General features: G+C 56.7%; 2 protein-coding genes across 3 annotated transcripts in view; both read right to left on the bottom strand.

The window, feature by feature from the left end:
* SMARCB1 (SWI/SNF related, matrix associated, actin dependent regulator of chromatin, subfamily b, member 1) overlaps positions 1–5,120 on the bottom strand; it is a 35,873-nt gene extending 30,753 nt beyond the window's left edge. Inside the window, exons 1-2 of one of the 2 annotated variants that reach the window (XM_039242833.1) lie at positions 4,642–5,120; positions 1,192–1,330 (exon numbers count right to left, since the gene is read on the bottom strand). In XM_039242833.1, coding sequence (XP_039098764.1) covers positions 1,192–1,330; positions 4,642–4,734 — 232 coding nt within the window. In that variant the 5' untranslated portion in view covers positions 4,735–5,120. The remainder of the gene's footprint in view (positions 1–1,191; positions 1,331–4,641) is intronic. The other variant, XM_039242834.1, reaches the window with a different exon arrangement.
* A 993-nt stretch (positions 5,121–6,113) lies between these two features.
* Positions 6,114–16,572, bottom strand: MMP11 (matrix metallopeptidase 11). The gene is made up of 8 exons (XM_039242926.1): positions 16,462–16,572; positions 10,897–11,126; positions 9,839–9,982; positions 9,627–9,760; positions 9,250–9,491; positions 8,947–9,163; positions 7,924–8,181; positions 6,114–6,948 (listed from the first exon to the last, which is right to left on the bottom strand). The coding sequence occupies exons 1-8, from the start codon at positions 16,570–16,572 to the stop codon at positions 6,815–6,817; spliced, it is 1,470 nt and encodes a 489-aa protein (XP_039098857.1). The 3' UTR covers positions 6,114–6,814.
* Positions 16,573–16,886: the final 314 nt, after the last annotated feature.

Raw genomic sequence — 16,886 nt, 5'->3', positions numbered from 1 at the left:
TCTACGGAACCTCAGGCAAGAGCTGCCACCTGTCTGCGGGTCCAGACTGGCTTCTCCTGGAGAAACAAATCGGTTACGGGGAAGGGTATCTCCAAAGCACAAGGGAGAAGAGTCACTGAGACTTCACCTAAGGCTTGCGGAGGGGAAAGCAAAGCTAGGAACTCACTGCGTTAGTGACTGGTGCTCCCCTGGGGGGCAGAGGGAGGATAAAAAGGAGACTTTGTCAAGCGAGTGAGTGGCAATGTCACAGCAGCAGATAAAAAAAAAAAAAGAAGCCCCGGCTCCTGCATTAAAAGAACCACTACTTTGCTGACAGCGGACGACACCACAGCAGTACCTATGGACACAACCAAACAGGACAGACTGTGAAGCAAGCGCGCGCGCGCGCACGCGCGTGCGCACACACACACACACACACACACACACACACACACACACAGCTTCAGGCAGAGTCTTCACCCAGGGCCAGGGCAGCTCTCTGTAAGGGGCCACAGCCGAGTCGAAGCAATTTCGCCACCTGCCAAATGTTGCGAGGCCTCCAAACCGAAACGGGCGGTGAGATTCCCCCGATGGGGCCGTCGGAGCATCTGGAGAAAACATCTTCTGGCCCCGCGCACGGCTGCCACCGCCAAAGCACATGCGGCTCTCCAGTGTCAGGGCTCAGCGGGCAAGCCCCAGGCACACACCTCAGGCACACCACGCGGGGACATGCACAGGAGCTCTAGCACACTGGCTGCCAGAACGAAGGGCTACGGGATGGAGGTGCTCCGGGAAGCAAAGCGGTGAAAGCCCCAGAGGGGAGTGGGAGCTGGGGCCACCACCCGCCACTTGGGCTGCATGGAGGGTGACTATGGCGACACGCCCACGGCACAGCATCACAGCATTCCTAAAACGTTTTGAGACCAACATGTCTTCACAGCACCCACTACTGTCCCAGCCCTGCTCCCTTCCGGCCCCAACCCCCCTGCCCTGCTGGCCCTGCTGCAGATACCTGACGAGGGACCCCTGGCTACCCAGAGCTGCTTTGTCGCCTGAGCTGCATGGCGTGCTCCACGGCGACCCTGCCCCTCACGTGCTCCCCGCCACGCTAAGGTCAGGGCTGCAGTGAAGACACTGGAGTGAAAACGTTTTATCTTCATGACATAAGCGAGTGGTTTTGAAACAGGTTTACAAACCCTCGTGAAGACGCACCCTTAGTGTTAGGTTTTGTTTTTTTACCATGTGACGATGCAACTATTTTCTTCCTCTCTTCCACAGTGGCTAGTCGCCTCCAGAGCGAGGGGTATCTCTTGTACAGAGAACCTCGGAACATACGGAGGTAGTTTCCCACCTATGAGCAAAGCAAGAAGGCTCATTATGAGGGTCACATCTCGATGCAGAAAGGGAGGGTCCTGGTGCAGAGGCTCTGCCTGACTGAGTGACGGAGCACAAGCTGGCCTCCAGGCACCAGGCTTTCTGCAGCCATAAAAACACATTCTGCTGACATCAAGGGTTCAACACCAGTGCACATCTGGCCCGCATCTGCCCCTCTAGGCGGGGGCAATACCATCTGCATCCCAGCGACACGGCTAAGTTCTGAAAGGCCTGACCAGACGCTTCTGGGGCAGGCCCCCAGAGCTCACCGAGACGCTCAAAGTGATTCTGACTTTAGACTAAGGATCCTGGGCACTTTCCAGAAATGTAAGGCTCCTCTGACTTTCTTTTATCTTAAGAACAAGACTTTGATATTTTTATGATGCAATAAACACCAAAAAGGTCTTTTAATTTTAGACAGATGCAGGATAGTTTCCCCCGTGGTCCCTGTTGCTTTGTTTAGTAACAAACTCAAACCAGGAACACCAAAGGAATTTTCCGAGAGTTTAAAAAACACTTACTGGCAATCAGAAGATTGCTTTATAAATCATTACTGCCTCAAACAATAACTTCGGTTTGTCCGTAACAGATACTCAAAATATGATTTCTTTAATGAACAGAAATCTTGTCTCAAAGTTTTATATAAAGAAACTCGGTTATTTCACTGACATTGCAAAAAAGACCACTCGCGTCACATGGCAAGGGACAGCTGGGGACTGAGTGCCATGTGCTGGCTCCACTGTGACCGGAAATCACCTTGCTTTTCTGGGTCTCCTTACTCATCTGCCAAATGCTCAGCAATCCTGAACTTTGCCCCACAAATGACCATTTCTATTATTTTCCCCATTTACCTACCTAGCACAGTAGGGTAAATGTGTGTTAAATGTGTTTCCTCATTTTTCACGAATCAAAGATTTTTATGATCGACAACCAGAACAGCCTAACGGAAGAGTCAGGGGTGCCTGGGGTTAGGGGTGCCTGAGTGGCTCATTGTTAACCCAAAGTGTCTGACTCTTGATTTTGACTCAGGTCATGATCTCGGGCTTTGTTGAGTTCAAGCCCTCAACGGGCTTGGGATTCTCTCTCTCTTTCTTTCTGTTCCTCCCCTGCTCACACTTTCTCTGTCTCTCAAATAAATAAACTTACTGCAGGTCCTATAGTGCTCCAGGACACCTACATCTTCCCAAGACCCCTGAACTTAAGAAACCGGGGGCTTGCCTTCCTGGGTTTCCCCTGAACCAGCCTGTGCCCTCTCTCGACCTATCTCCCCCAAATGTAAAATGAAGGTGTGAACCTAGGGATTTCTTAGGGTCCTCTCAGCCCTGCGACTCTGGCTTGGTGAACACAGCTGCCTGTAGATGGGGAGAGAAGAGTGACATACACACTTGCTGCGATCACACAAGCCTTCCCAAAGCTGCTGCACAGATGTGGCATGGGGGGACATGGGTGTGTTTCTACAGCCGACCCACCTCTCTGAATATGGTGCCTGTTTTCCAAGGGGAAGAGACCTGCAGGCCATCCACCACCCAACGCTGTCACAGGAGCTTCTGGTTATCAATAGTCAGCCTCCTGATCTTGAACCCTTCCCAGACCTCCAGAGGTTCAGGCCTGGCCCAAGAGAGCAGACGTCTCTCCCCTCTCCAATCTGGGACTCTATAGACTGGGTCTCAGAACAATTATTCTCACTCAACAGAGCTGAAAGAGCAGACTGCACTTAGCCTTCTAGAAACGAAGGCATGTTACGGGGAAGATCTTGAGGCCATCAAGTCTGAGCATCTCCCACATATGAGAAGAGTTACCTGGAAACAGAGAGGCTTCCTTCTTCCCATCTGGCCACATGCTCCCTCTCAATATACTCCACCTAATGAGGGAAAGCTTCCTTTTGAAAAGTAGCATCCACTGAGAGTCAAGGCCAAAAGGACTGCTTTTCCTGTCCATTAGACCCTTTCTAAGAAGTAAGCATTCTTTAAACATAATGCCCAGGATCATTTGGGAATTCCTCAAGTGCCTTCCATCCTATATTTAGGCAGCTTTCTACTGGTCAACAAGGACCATTCTGAGGGACATGGACAGGCACTGACTCCATTTTCCCAGTTATGTCCAAAGAGCAGCATTTATGTCAGAACATGAAAAACGTATCGCATCCTGTCCTTTTTGTTCCATAAAAATTGGTGGAAAATGGAAACACTGAAGTCCTGATACTACTGACAACACTGGTCTCCCAACCTGATACAACCGAAACAAGCCAGGAATCAGAGGGGGTCGGTCATTCATTCATGCTATGCTCAACTGTGATGGGGGAAGAAAAAAACTAATTAAAAAAAAAAAAAAAAAAGAATGGAATGTTGGCATAGGATACTGAACACCACTACAGGGAGAGACAACCCTGGGCATTGTGAAACTGCTTTAGCTCTCCAGGATTGGCACTTACCTCATTACACAGGAAAAGACTCTACAGCTTGGTATTGGCACATCTGAACTGCATATCCACAATTAAAAAAAAAAAAGGGAATATACACTAGCTGGGGATTGCTTTGGATCAAAAAGGTGTAGTTTGAAGCAACCTGGAAAAACAGTATACTTAGTACAAACTCCCACTGAAGGACCAATAGTAGGGTTTTCCTAAAGTCAGCTGTCCAGCTGCTTCAACAAAGTGCTGTCACTTCTGGTCAAGAATCGAAGATATTCAGAATCGTTGCCTCATAATTCTGAGTTAAGTTCAAGATAGAGAGTCAATTGCTTCTGAACTGCTGAGAGATCTAGCTCAGGGACTGGGGCCTTATCCACCCAAAGCAGGATATCCATCCTCCTCCCAATTTCCTCATTGGTAAATAAAAGCAAACAACACTTTGCGGGGATGAAACATCAGAAAGCCCCATGTTTCCAGTCTGCGATTTCATGATCCCAAATGCAGCAGTGGAGGAAGGATTACAGGTGAAGCCTCCAAAATCTCTCCCCCAGGCGCCCCAGGGACTAAACGAAACATCCCGTTTCTTTGCGGCTGGCTGGAGCTGTACCAACTCAGGGTGGAACCAGTGGCTCCTGAGGGTGCCCTAAGCCCTGGCTGCGGTAGGTGACCCCCCAGCAAGGCGAAACGAGTAAGTAACCCCAGATCTCGGAGGTGCGCGGGGCGGAGTCAAACAGGCCCCGCCCCGCCCCTTCCGAACGCACCGCGCGCGCGCGCCCGCCCTCCGCGATGAATGGAGACGCGCGTTCCCGGCGCGCAGACCCGCCCCGAGGCTCCCGCGGGGCCGGGGCCGGGGAGGGCGGGGACGCGCCGCGGGCTACCTCAGAGCCGATCATGTAGAACTCTCCGTCGTCCTCCAGCTGGAACTTGACGGGCTTCTGCCCGAAGGTCTTGCTCAGCGCCATCATCATCATTTTGGCGGTGGAGAGGGGCGGCTGGGGCCGGGCTTCGAGAAATCGGGAGGACTGAGGAGGAGCCGGGGCTCGCCGAGCCGAGAACAGCCAAGACCGGGAGGCGAAGGGCAGACAGATCAGGTGTTCGAGCCACCGCCGGGCTCCTCAGCCTCCGCCGCAAACGACGACCAGGCCGCCCTCAGTGCGCAAGCGCGGGCGTTGACGCTGACGCGCGCGCCGCCGCCTCCCTAACAAAAGGCCGGGGAGCGCCCCTTCGGGCCCCTTAAAGGAACCACGACCCGTTTCTCTATTCCAGGCTGCTTCCCAAGTGGAGGTACTCAGAACTTCTCACGGACAGAAATAGCAACGGAGGCCCAGACTCAAGCGGCGTTTTTTTCCACCTCACGGCTGGGACTAGAACTCAGCCCAATGGAGGAGGAGCAAAACGAGGCCGGAGGCCAGAGCTACCCGTGCCTCAGTTTCCCCACCCGAAAAACACAGTGTAATTGAGTAGATAAGAGGGATCCTAGGAACAGATGCCCCAGTTCCAGACCCACAGCTGTTCCTGCGGCTGTGGAAGTGGGCAGAAGGACAGCACCGGTTGAGGGGTTGGCATGGGCAAAGGCTCCCCAGGCGTGGCAGGATTCCAAGGCCCAGGTGGTATTTGGTTTGGCTGCGGCGTGGGTGAGCTGGAGAAGAGGGAAACTTCTCCATTCCTCAACTCTGCTCTCTGTGCCTACAGCAGGTGCAGCTGTGGGGTGCGGAGCGAAAGGATATAGGCCTGCCCTGCAGAGCTTACAGCCTCCGGGAGTGGGGCTAACAGTAATGAAAGCATCAAAGCATCCGTGTGTTTGGTTGCATGATGCAGCAGATCAAAAACGGCCTGCTGCTGACAGTTTCATATGGTTCAGTCTAATAAAATTGCAGCTGTGATAGGTGCTTCTATGAAGAAGATACGCGTGGGGCAGGAGGCAGGGCAAAGAGACGCTTGAGAGGTGGGGTCGGCTGTGGTGACCCTGAGTTTTGTTCCTGTCCGGACAGCAGTGAGAAACAAAGTATTTTAGGATCAAGGCTGCATGTGGCATGATCAGATGAAGTGGCCACCACTTAGTGGAGGATGTCGAGGGGCCAGAGGGGAAGCAGGGAATCTATTACAAAGCCACTCCGGTCCCCCCCAGGCTAGATGGAGATGTGGAGCAAGAGGAGCCGGGGCACTGCATCCAGCCCAAGGACCAGAAGCTTGGGTGGGTGGGAGTAGGCTGTGATGAGAACACAGCAGGTCCTGAGTTGGCTCCCAAGTCCCCAGCTCTTCCCCCGTCCTGGCCTCATAGTTAAAGAAAGAACCCAGGCAGGCAAGTAGAAAATAACCATATTTAATGACAGTACTCAGTAGGAAAAAAAAAAAAAAAAAAGGCTTTGTACACACTGTACACACATTTACATGACTTTGGAGGGTCCCAGTGCTGGGATGAGGGCTGGGAAGGATCTAGCCCAAGACAGGATTGAGGTATGTTGGGGCTTCCAGGGCCCGGGGTCTCCAGCAGGAAGCCCTCCCCTCCCCAGCTGACTCTGGACCTTTTGGCCTGGATGCTGGAGAACATATCCCTAGGATCACCAACTAGAAAACAGGCAGTTCCAAGCACCTGTCCAGAGCTGACCTCTCAGGAAAGGGCGGAAGGCAGTGAGGCCCCTGGCCCCCCGGTGCCAGTACCCTGCAGGAACCTCACAGCAGGGAGAGAATGGGGGCTTCAGCTCCCCCAGCCCCACTGAGGTGCTACCCTGAGGGACAAATATAGAAACTGAGGACAGGAGGGTTTGACTATGACCTGCACAGGTTGGGTGGGGCTGGCCTGAGTCCAGCCTCACCCTCAAGTAATGCCAGAGTCTCCCTGCCTAGTCTGAGACAGTCGCTGGCAGGTGACCACGACCTGCGTGGCCCTTCCTGCAGTTGTCAAGGTGACAGCACCCCCTCCCCACCCCCCTGAGGAAACACAGCCTCCAACCTGTGCCTGGCACCCACAGACACAAGGATGGCCACTGGTCATCTATCCAATATCAGTGGGCTGGCAGCGGTCAGGAGCGCTGAGGGTGTCCAAGTCGGTTAGCGGAAAGTGTTGGCAGGCTCGGTACAGCCGAAGAAGTCAGGGCCCACGAGGCGGGGAAAGCCCTCCAGGGCCTTCACCTTCACAGGGTCGAACTTCCAATAGAGGCGACCTCGAAGAAAGTAAGCATAGCCTGAGGAGAGAGAGGAGGGTCGGGCCTGGATGAGTGGACACTGGGCCCTGCACCTGCCAGTCAGGATGTGCTCACGGACAGGCACAGGGGGAGGTCCCATTGTCAGGGTTTGACTGCTATTGTGTTTCCTGAAACCTGCAGGCCCCAAGGTGGCCCTTCTGGAACCTTCCATCCCTTGGAGTACTACCTGCCCCAAGGTCTGAGCTGGGCTATCATCCAGCTTGACAGATGCCTGGAGTCTCAGAAACTCAACCCCTGCCTCTCAGGAAAGCAAGTGTCCCTCACCCTACCCCACCCCAACCCCATGTCAGTTCTACTCCTGTGTCTGCCAGCCAGACTATGGACAGGCATCCTGAGCCAAGCTGGGCCCTGCGGGTGACCCAGAGCCCCAGAGCTACCACAGGACTGCTCTCCCAGCAGGTCCTGATGGGGGACAGCACAGAAGCAAGCTTGAGGGTACAGGGGAGAAAGTACTGGCCTGAAAGTCCCACTCTAGTCCTTCAAGATGGTGGGAGGCCAGTTCAGTGGTTAGGAGCAGGGACTGCCTGGGTGGGAGGCCTGGCCCCCCCACTGTCCATCTGAGTGGCCCAGTTAGGGACCTCATCACCTGAACCTGTTTGTCCCTCTGGAAACTGGGTTCATAACAAGTGTTATGTCAGAGGGCTGTTCTGAGAACTGCAGGAGACACATAAGGAGCTTAGTGCTCTGCCTAGAACATCATCGGTCCTCAGTGTGCCGCAGTTACTATTTTACCATCTATGACTGAGGGACTTGGGCAAGTCCTGGCACCTCTCTGGCCCTCAGTCTTCCCATCTGCAGCATGGGAGCATGGCACTGCCCTGGCACGAGGAGGGTGGACAAAGGACCCGTGGTGAGGAGCTAATGCCCAGCTACCACCAGGTGGGCGATACGGCTCTTACACTTGTACCAGCCACTCCCCTACCGCCCCCCCCCCCCCCCCCCCCAACAACACACCATCAGCATCCTGGAAAGCGGCGTCAATCTCTGAGGGCACCCCTCGCCAGTCAGTGGCCCGGCGGGGAACGGGGCTTTCCACACGGCGGGTGCTAAGGTGGAAGCGCCAGTAGTCTCCGTCTCGGAAGAAGTAGATCTTGTTCTTCTCGGGGCCCCAGGCCAAAGCAGCCTGGATGGGGGGCCCAAGCAGCCCCAGCTCAGAGAGGGGTGCAGGGCCTAGGACTGGCTTCTCGCCGTTGTATACCCAGTACTGAGTACCTGCCAGAGAGGGGAGGCTGCAGTGGAGCTGCCCAACCACGGCACCAGGCCACCGTGGACCCACCTGGCCACCACCACTGCCACAGTCTTTCCCGGCCTCAGTTTCCTTTTCCATAAAACACTCAGGCCAGAAATCCCGCTCGGCACCCTTAAGTTGGCATCAATGGGGACAAGCTTGGGTGATACATGTTCTGGGAGCTACTACCTGGCAAAGGTTATTCTAAACAGGAAGGAGGCCTTCTGAGCTTCTGCTCCTTCCCCTGGCATTTGGTTCCTTGTGACAAGTGCTTCAAACCGTTCCCTGGGCTCCACCCTTGCCTCAGCAGGCTCCTTGCCACCTAGAATGCTCCAGACTCTTGTCTCTCCCAGTTGAAAGTTAACAGCACAGGCTCTGGGGTTGCCCGAATGAGATCAAATCCCTGCTCTGCCTTTTCCAAACTGTGCCCTTAGGTAAGTCACTGCACCACCTCTCCTCCCCAGAGACCTCATTTCTAGAACAGGCATACTGATCACACATACCTCCCAGGATGGCTTTGAGGGCTGCACGCACGGATGCACGGCCCACTGTCCTCTCCCATTTTGAAAGCCATCTCCTCTGGGAGCCTCTCAGCTGTACCCAGAGAAGTGAGCCACACTCTCCCTTGGCCCTGAGGCTTCGGGGCACCTTCCCGCTTGCCCATCATGTCTGCCTGGCTGTCCCTACCCTGGGCCATGACATACCTGGCTCTTGGAAGTCTCCTGAGCATGAACCCCAGTCCCCCTCACCTTGGAAGAACCAGATGTGGCCCTGGGCATCTTCAAAGGCTGCATCCACAGGGCTGGGCAGTCCCCGCCAGTGACGAGAAGCCAGTGCAGGGTAGCCAGGCTGCAGCCGGCCCCCACGCAGCCGCCACACAAAGCCCGCCTTGAAGAAGAAGAGCTCGCCACGGATGGTGGAGACTGCATCAAAGGTGACCTCGCAGGCATCTAGTGGGGCTTCCGGCTGGTGTGGGAGAGAAGGGCTGAACAAGAGCCCACGTTGGAGCCACAGAGGCCAGAGGGTGAAGGGAGCTGGGAGCAGGGCCTCACCTCCAGCGGGGCAATCTCGTTGTTGTCCACCCCAGCCTGGGGGCCCACGGCTGGGGGCCCAGAGGTGGGGGCTGGCCGGGGCTGGCCGTAGAGGTGCTGGATGCCCCTGCGGTCATCCGGGCTAAGGCTCAAGGGGTAGCGGAATGTGTAGAAAGGGGACATAAGTGCCTTAGCAGCCGTCGTGTGCTGCAGCCCCAGCACGTGGCCAAATTCATGGGCTGCCACCTGCAGGAGGTCTGTGCCTGAAAAAGGGAGAGAGCCCAGCAATCCCCAAACCGCCCACCACACGACGCTCAAGCTCCAGAGCCCAGGTCAAGGGCCTATCCCCATTCTCTATGACCCGTAGTTGCCCCGTCTGGAAAATGGGTCCCCCATACCCTGGTTGTTCCCGATAGTCCAGGTCTCATCATAGTCAAAGTGGACATCTCCTTCCCGGTGAGTCTTGGGGAAAAAGGCGTGGGCCAGGATGCCCCCAGGTCCATCAAATGGCAGGTTGTCCCCATGCCAGTACCTGTGGGTGGGTGGGCAGAGTCAGAGGCTACTGACAGGTGGGGCTGGTTCCCGGAGGGGTCTTAGGTAACCGGTTCACCTGGTGAAGTCGATCATGATGTCAGCATGGCCCTCATGCACTTCGGTGAAGGTGAGTGGCGTCACCTCGCTCCACACCTGTAGGGCCTCTGCCACCGTCTGCCGCACCTGCTCCCGTACCAGCTGCCAGGGGAACCGGAGGATCCTGGGGGGAGGAGGAGGGGCCTGGGCCTCGCTTGGGACAGCCCCCTGATGGCTGCTGGGCCAGGAGTTGCCCCTGGATGCTCAGTGGGGATGCATGCACCTGGGACACGCGCCGGGTGTGCTCTGGGCCTCAGCTGCGGTCCCTCTTCCGCATGGGAACATCTCTGCGTGGGTTTGTGTGGCCTTTGGTGCACACAGTGTCTGCATTTGGTGCAAAGAATGCAGGACCAGGAGCCCCAAGACCCACCTTCTAGACCTGACGGTGCTACTCACTGTGGGGAGACCTTGCCCCTTGACCCCTGTCTTGGTTTTAAGTTTCCCACCCGGGAACATTTCTGAGCTCCAGTCTGCGACACCACACCATCCTTCACAGGCCATCTGTCCCAGGCCAGCCCTCCACCTGCAGGACAGGTCTGACCTTCCTCATCACTCCCAGTATTACCTGCGCGCTCACCTCTGTTCCCACCGGCACAGACCCCAAGCTATGATAGTAGGTCTGTACAAAGATGTGGTTAATGCCGAGAGGATGGGCCATGTTTCCCTCATTTACCACAGAGTCCCAGGGCCTGGTGCTGTGTCCCCATTAGGCGTTGCCCCGGTGACAGAAGGCCACGCCTGCATGTCAGTGGAGCCACCAGATGTGTGCTGAGACTTTTTGCATGTTGACAGAGCTACTGCCCCTCTGCTGGGGGGAGGGGATGGGTGTGGTGGGGTGTTGTCTGCATGTGCATCTCAGTTGGGGTTTAGTGAGTTCAGCAGATGGCTGGGGGGGGGGGAACGGTGAACACACAGGTCTACTAATCACAGAGATTTGGCTCCAGTACATGTCTCAAGAAGCAGGTGTGAGGGTGGCAGTTCACACACAGACACACAGGTAGAGGTCTAGAGCCTGCTCCCACAGCCACTGGCCCCTACCTGTAGGTGAGGTCTGTTTTCTCCCAGCGCCCGCCCGACAGCACAAACCGCTTTTGTCGGTTGCGGGCACTCAGCCCTTCGGGTGGGTCAGGCACACCGCAGCGGGGAGGTCTGGGGCTGCTGGCCGGCTGGGGAGTCTCCTGGGCGGTAGCGGCAGGTGCCCGGCTGCTGGGAGCAGCTGCATGCCAGGGCTGGGGCCCCCTCCTCACAGGGGGGCGGCGGTGTGCATCCTGGGCAGGAGAGAGGTTGTGAAGGCCCGATCAGGCCTCAGGACCTCATGGCCTGTCAGCATACCCATGCTCAACCCCGGCCTGCCTCAAGGATGGGCAAAGTGAGGGCGAAGGGGCATGCCAGCCATCACACAACGGGGCCCTTTGTCATGGCTGGCTCAGATATCCTCCCTCTTCCTAGAGAGCCTGGGCTGCCTGTCCAGTCACTTGGGCCAGGAAGGTCTCAGTGGGGGGCACAGCCCCTGACTGTACTCTCCACACACCCAGGAATGGATCCCACAGAGCTTTCTCGAAGAAAAGGCCAGGCAGGCTCCTCCTCCTTCCCCTACTGATCCCCTCCCCTCCTATCCCAGCAAAGCTTTTTCACCTCCCTTTCTTCCTGCCTCCCACCCCCACCCCCACCTCTGCCCTCTCCAATGACCTGAGCCAGCTCCTGCCCAGGGCCCCCACTATTGCCACTCACCAGCGCCAGGCTGCAGCCCAGCTGCACAGCCTTGGTTTGCTCACCTGACAGATGGGGATAATACCTGTGCTGATCCATGCTTGGGCAGGGGAAACAGACAAGCCCTGATGCCCGCCCCACCCAGCCCTGCCGGACTGGAGCCCCAGCACCACAGATGGGAATTCTAACCCAGAGCTCCCACCCTCTGCAACATCCAGGACGGAGGTCATAGTTTTCACACTTGAAAAAAAAAGTACAAGCCCAGGGAGGTTGGGAGACCCTTTAAGGTCATGCAGCAAGGGCACGGCGGGGCCAGGTGAGGACTCTCGTGTCCAAGCAGGAGGCAGAGATACTAGGGATACTATGCAAAGCGGGAGAAGCATGGAGCCCTGCCACTCACGGGCTAGAGACTACATGCCTGCCTGGTCTGGGCAGCTGGGGCCTCCCCACAGCCATATTTGGGGTGGGAGCCAGGCCACCCAGGCCCCACCCTCGCCCTTAGCCTCTGGCAGTTCTCCCAGGCCCTAGGCATCCCAGGGCTCTGATTATTGTCCCAGTGCCCCTAGTCTCTCAATTCCAGAGTCCCCAATAACTCAACTTCCCAGAGTCACCCAGACTCAACCCTGAGAACACCCCCCTAGAAAGGGGTCTTCTGAATACCCAGGGGTGCAGCTACCTGAGATGTGAGAAAAATCCTTGGACCAGCTCTCTGATTTCAGAGCTTGCTTATTGAATTGTCAGTTACCTGGCAGAGCCCGGCCTCCCTGGCTTGTGGGTTCCCGTTGACACTGGATTTAGTGCTAGTTAAGTACTTCTCACTCTTGCAGTTCACCTGTACCCAGGACCGTACCACCGGTTCCACAGACATGCTCTTAGCCCCTGATGGGACCTCTCACTAACACTAGTGTTATTATCCCCCATTTCTCAGATGAGAAAAGAGAGCCCAGAGAAGTTAAACAACTTGCCCAGGTAACAGCTGGCAGGTGGTAACAGCTGTCTAGGGTCACAACCCACTCCCTACCTGCTACCTCTGCTGTGCTCTTCAGGCTGGAGCCACCCTTCCCCTGGAGGAGGGATCCAGGCTGCCCTCACCTTGGTGACAGAAGAGAAGGAATGGGAAATTTTCTTTTAAACTTTTTAATGTTTTTTATTTATTTCTGAGAGAGAGAGATAGCATGAACAGGGGAGGGTCAGAGAGAGAGGGAGACAAAATCTGAAGACAGGCTCCAGGCTCTGAGCTGTCTGCACAGAGCCCGACATGGGGCTCAAAACCATGAACTGTGACATCATGACCTGAGCCGAAGTCAGATGCTTAACTGACTGAGCCACCCAGGAGCCCCAGGAATGGGAAAATTTTAAGCACCTGCTATTTCCCAGGCACCCTGCCAGTTCATTGAATCTCTACCCCTACACCCCCAATAAGATGGGGATGATACATATGTGAGGTCTCCTACTGAGGATATGGACCCCAGGTCTGTGTGCCAAGCCATGAGAGCCTGCCCCTTCTCCCCACACTACCCCCTTGACTTCCTGGTTAAACAGATTCCTTCCCCCAATCCTGGAAAGGGTAAGACTGGGTTGTCCCCTGAGAGTCCCAAATAGTCCAGAGCCCAGCCTACCAGCTCTATTTATGCCTGTGAGCAGAAATCTCTCATCTCCTCTGTCCTCCAGTGAGGCCTGGGCTAGCCAGCCATGGAGGGAGGGTGGGCCATGGACACACACACCATGCCTTCCTCTCTTGCCCCCATGAGGCACTATAGGTCCATGTCCAGGACCCTGGATCATGGGACTCTCAGTCCAACAGAAAGAGCCACAGTCTGAGATTCAGAAGGCCCAGTTCTAGGCCATGCTCACCCTGGACAGAGTGACCCTGGGCAAGTCCCTGCCCTCTTTTAGCCTTGACTTCTCTGTCAGATGGGGAAGGTACTACAGCAGAGGGCTGAATAACCTCCCTCTCTGGAGCCCACTGCAGCATCTGGCACAGAGAAAAGCCCCTTCCCTGGCTCGGCTCCTTGGTCCTGTGGGCCCTCCTCTCCCACAAATGGAAATCTGCTCTCACCACACGTGCTACAGCTCCCACCTCCCACCTGGTGTCCTGCTGCCCCAAAGTTCCCAGACTACACCATAAACAGGAATTGCAGCTAGCAGAAGGGGGCTTGCGGGCCCAGAGAAGAGTGACTTGTGCAGAGCCTCCCAGGAAGCCAGAGGCTCATGCTCACTGTCCGCGTCACATTCGTTGGTCTTGGAGAGTGAGTGAGCAGAAGTCACTAGAATCGAGGTCTCTGGCCAGCAGGATTTTCCAACATTTGTTTTCTGGAGCCCATCATTTAATGGCTCTTGGTCTCGCTTTCCCCATTACTAGGGGAAACCTGACATCCTACACTTCATCTTTATGAGTCTTTTCTGGCCTGGGGCCAGACACCCTAATTGCAAGTCCTGGCCCAGAGCACTTTTCAGATCCCTAAGATTGGCGTGCTCGGTCCTCCAAGGCTGCTGGGATTCTGTGAGGTGGGGTGGTGGGCACAGACCATGCCTGGTCCCATCTACAGTGCAAGGAGGGTTGGGTAGCAGGGACCACCACATTTCACAGAGGAAGAAAGGGAGCCCAGAGAGGTCAAGGAATTTGCCCTGGGTGGGTCACACAGCTGGGCCTAGACTGGGGACCCATGCTTCTCCCACCCACAATGCCCCCCTCCCCCCACCTCCTTAACTCTTGGCCGGTCTCCAAAACCCACATTCCTGAGAAGTATTTCTTCTTCTGATGCCTTCCCCCCTCCTCCTCCTAGGCCAGGAGCCTCCCTTGGCCTGCCTGTGGTGGGCACTGAACTCACTCACCCCACCTTCCTCTCGCAGGGCACCAAATACAGCCTCAAACATACTTGAGGAACTTCTCAGCTGACTTAGTCTCCTGGCTTGGGGTCAGTGCCTGGGTCAACCTCCAATCCAGAAAACAGGAGGCACTTCGTAGAGGGGAGATAAGGGACCCCAAGCCAGGAAGCTGCTGGGTAAGGCCAGGCTAGTTTTGCCCCTCTCTGAGCCTCCATTTGCTATTGGTCCAACGGAGATAATTAATAACGACGGCTCTGCCTTCTGCTGTCAGAAGGAGGCGACCCTGATGGAAGGGCACTTTGTTAGGCTGTGAGAAAGAATGGGGAGCATCACTACACGATTCTATGCAGCACCATGCTCCTCTGAGGCTCAGAGAGGTCAAGCAACCTGCCCAAGTTGTGTAGCCGTGCAACACGCAGATCCACCAACTGCCCCACACTACACCTAATCTTCTCCCCACCCCTCACCCCCATCCCTACTGGCTCCAAGAGCCAAGGCAGCCTCTGTCCCACTGGGCTGCAGGGCTTTCATCAACCCTGAAAGCTGTGAACTGGGATGGATAAATATTTACAGAGCTTTCCTGGCCCTGCCGAAGGCAGCCTGGGGATAAACTCGTTGAAGGCGACCCTAAATGCTCCCTGCATATCTGCAGAGTGACAGACAACAGCCCAGCTCAGACCTGGCTCCAAGCGTCAAAGTGGCAGCCACAGGTGACATTGTGCCTCCAGAGTGACTGGTTGTGCCCTCTCCTTCCATTACCTCATTTAATCCTCAGTCCCGTGTTATCTCCCACCCACCGGCCAAGACTGAGGGGTGGCATCCTAAGACACAAGAGGGCTCACCTAGGGCACCTGGTTCAGAGCCAGATCTCTCTAATTCCTGAACCAGTGGGGTCAACTGGCTACCCTGGGCGATTCCTAACTCTCCCAAGTTCAAAGGGACTGAGAGGAGTTGATGAAGAGGCAGAGCCTTGGGACTGAGGTACCCCCTTTCCCTAACCCACCCATCCTGTCTTCTTCTGCTCCCACAGCCAGGATGGGGCAAGGTTGGCCAGGGTAGAGCTGGTGTGACTGGACAGAGGGGCCCAGGCTGGGCAGATATCCCTCCTCCGGACGGTCCCACGACTCCTGCCTGGCACGCCTCCTAAAGCACCCATCCCTGTCTGGGTGGTCTGGATGCTATAGCTGTGGTCCAAGGGGCTGTGGGCCTGCAGCTGCCTTTGTGAGTGGTCCCTCGAGGTCGCAGCTGGAGGGGAGGGTGCTGGGCACACACAGGCTCTCACACAACACCCCATGACTGTTCTTCCTCTACTCACTCTGCTGCCTTCTCACATGGACCATCTTCTCTCCTGATCACCCATTCTTTTCTCTTCCCTTTCTCCCCCCAGCCCCTTCCTTTTGGAGGGTCTCAGCTGCCCTCTCTGGGCTCTTCTTTCTTACTGACTCTGTCATAAACACACACACACACGCAAGCACACACGCACACACACCACAGGTCTCACACTCACGCTGTCCTGTCTTCACACCTCCCAAACTTGCCACTTGTAGATGCCCAGGTGGTGCCACCTCTTCTGGGCTCAGACCCCTTTTGCCCCAGGGCAGTGCTGCTCTCCCAGCTTTTCCTTAATCTTCCGGCTCACTGCACCCCTGGAGGTGTGCTCAACGAGGCCACACACCAGGAGACTGACACCAGCCTGCGGCTTTGTCCGCGCGCGACGAATAGGAGGCCCTGTAACCACTCCCTCTGCTACCTGGCCCAGCACACAATCCAGCTTCTGCAGCTGGAGGGCCGAGGAGCAGGTCCCCACGTTGGGAGGGGGCGTGCGTCCAGCACAGAGTCCCGCCTCACCAGCCTGAACGACCCCGGCGCAGGCTCCACTTGCACACCTCCACGGACGGGAAGCTCACTATCTTTCACGTCCCTAGGGACCCAGAAAGCGGTTCGGGTAACGGGCCGCTCCAGGCCACCCCAGGCGCCCCGGTGGGTCCAGCTCCGCCACTGGGCCCAGCCCGAGTGCCCGGCACCCCCTCGGCGAGGAGCGGCTGACCGGCTCTGGGCACTCACCGGGGGCCACGGGGCCCGAGCCAGCAGCGGCGGCGGCGGCAGCAGCAACAGCAGCAACGGGAGCAGGAGGGCGCGCGGGTCCGCGCCGCAGAGCCGGGCGGCCCGAGCCATCCGCCCCGGGGCTGCTGGGCCTGCTGGGCCGCACCGGGCCACCGCCCCTTATAGCCTCCGCCCCGCCCCCGGCCCGCCCCGGCCCCGCCCCACACGCCTTTTGTTCTAAACTCTCCCCGAGGAGGCCGCGGCCAGGGTGGGGGAGGTGGAGGGGAGGGGCTGGTCGGGCAAGGGCCGGGGGCTCCGAGACCCGGTCCTTCCTAGGGGCGGGCCACGCCTGACGTCTCAGAGGCCCCGTGCTGGGTGCCCAGGCCAGCCGGTGCTACTCCCGGCCTCACTTTCCCCGCTGTGCTGCGGGTAGTCTGACAGGGGCC

Source organism: Hyaena hyaena, unplaced genomic scaffold (assembly GCF_003009895.1).
Source record: "Hyaena hyaena isolate Hyena2069 unplaced genomic scaffold, ASM300989v1 scaffold_219, whole genome shotgun sequence".
NCBI classification, from domain to species: domain Eukaryota; kingdom Metazoa; phylum Chordata; class Mammalia; order Carnivora; family Hyaenidae; genus Hyaena; species Hyaena hyaena.
This window is presented reverse-complemented; position numbering and strand designations above follow the sequence as displayed.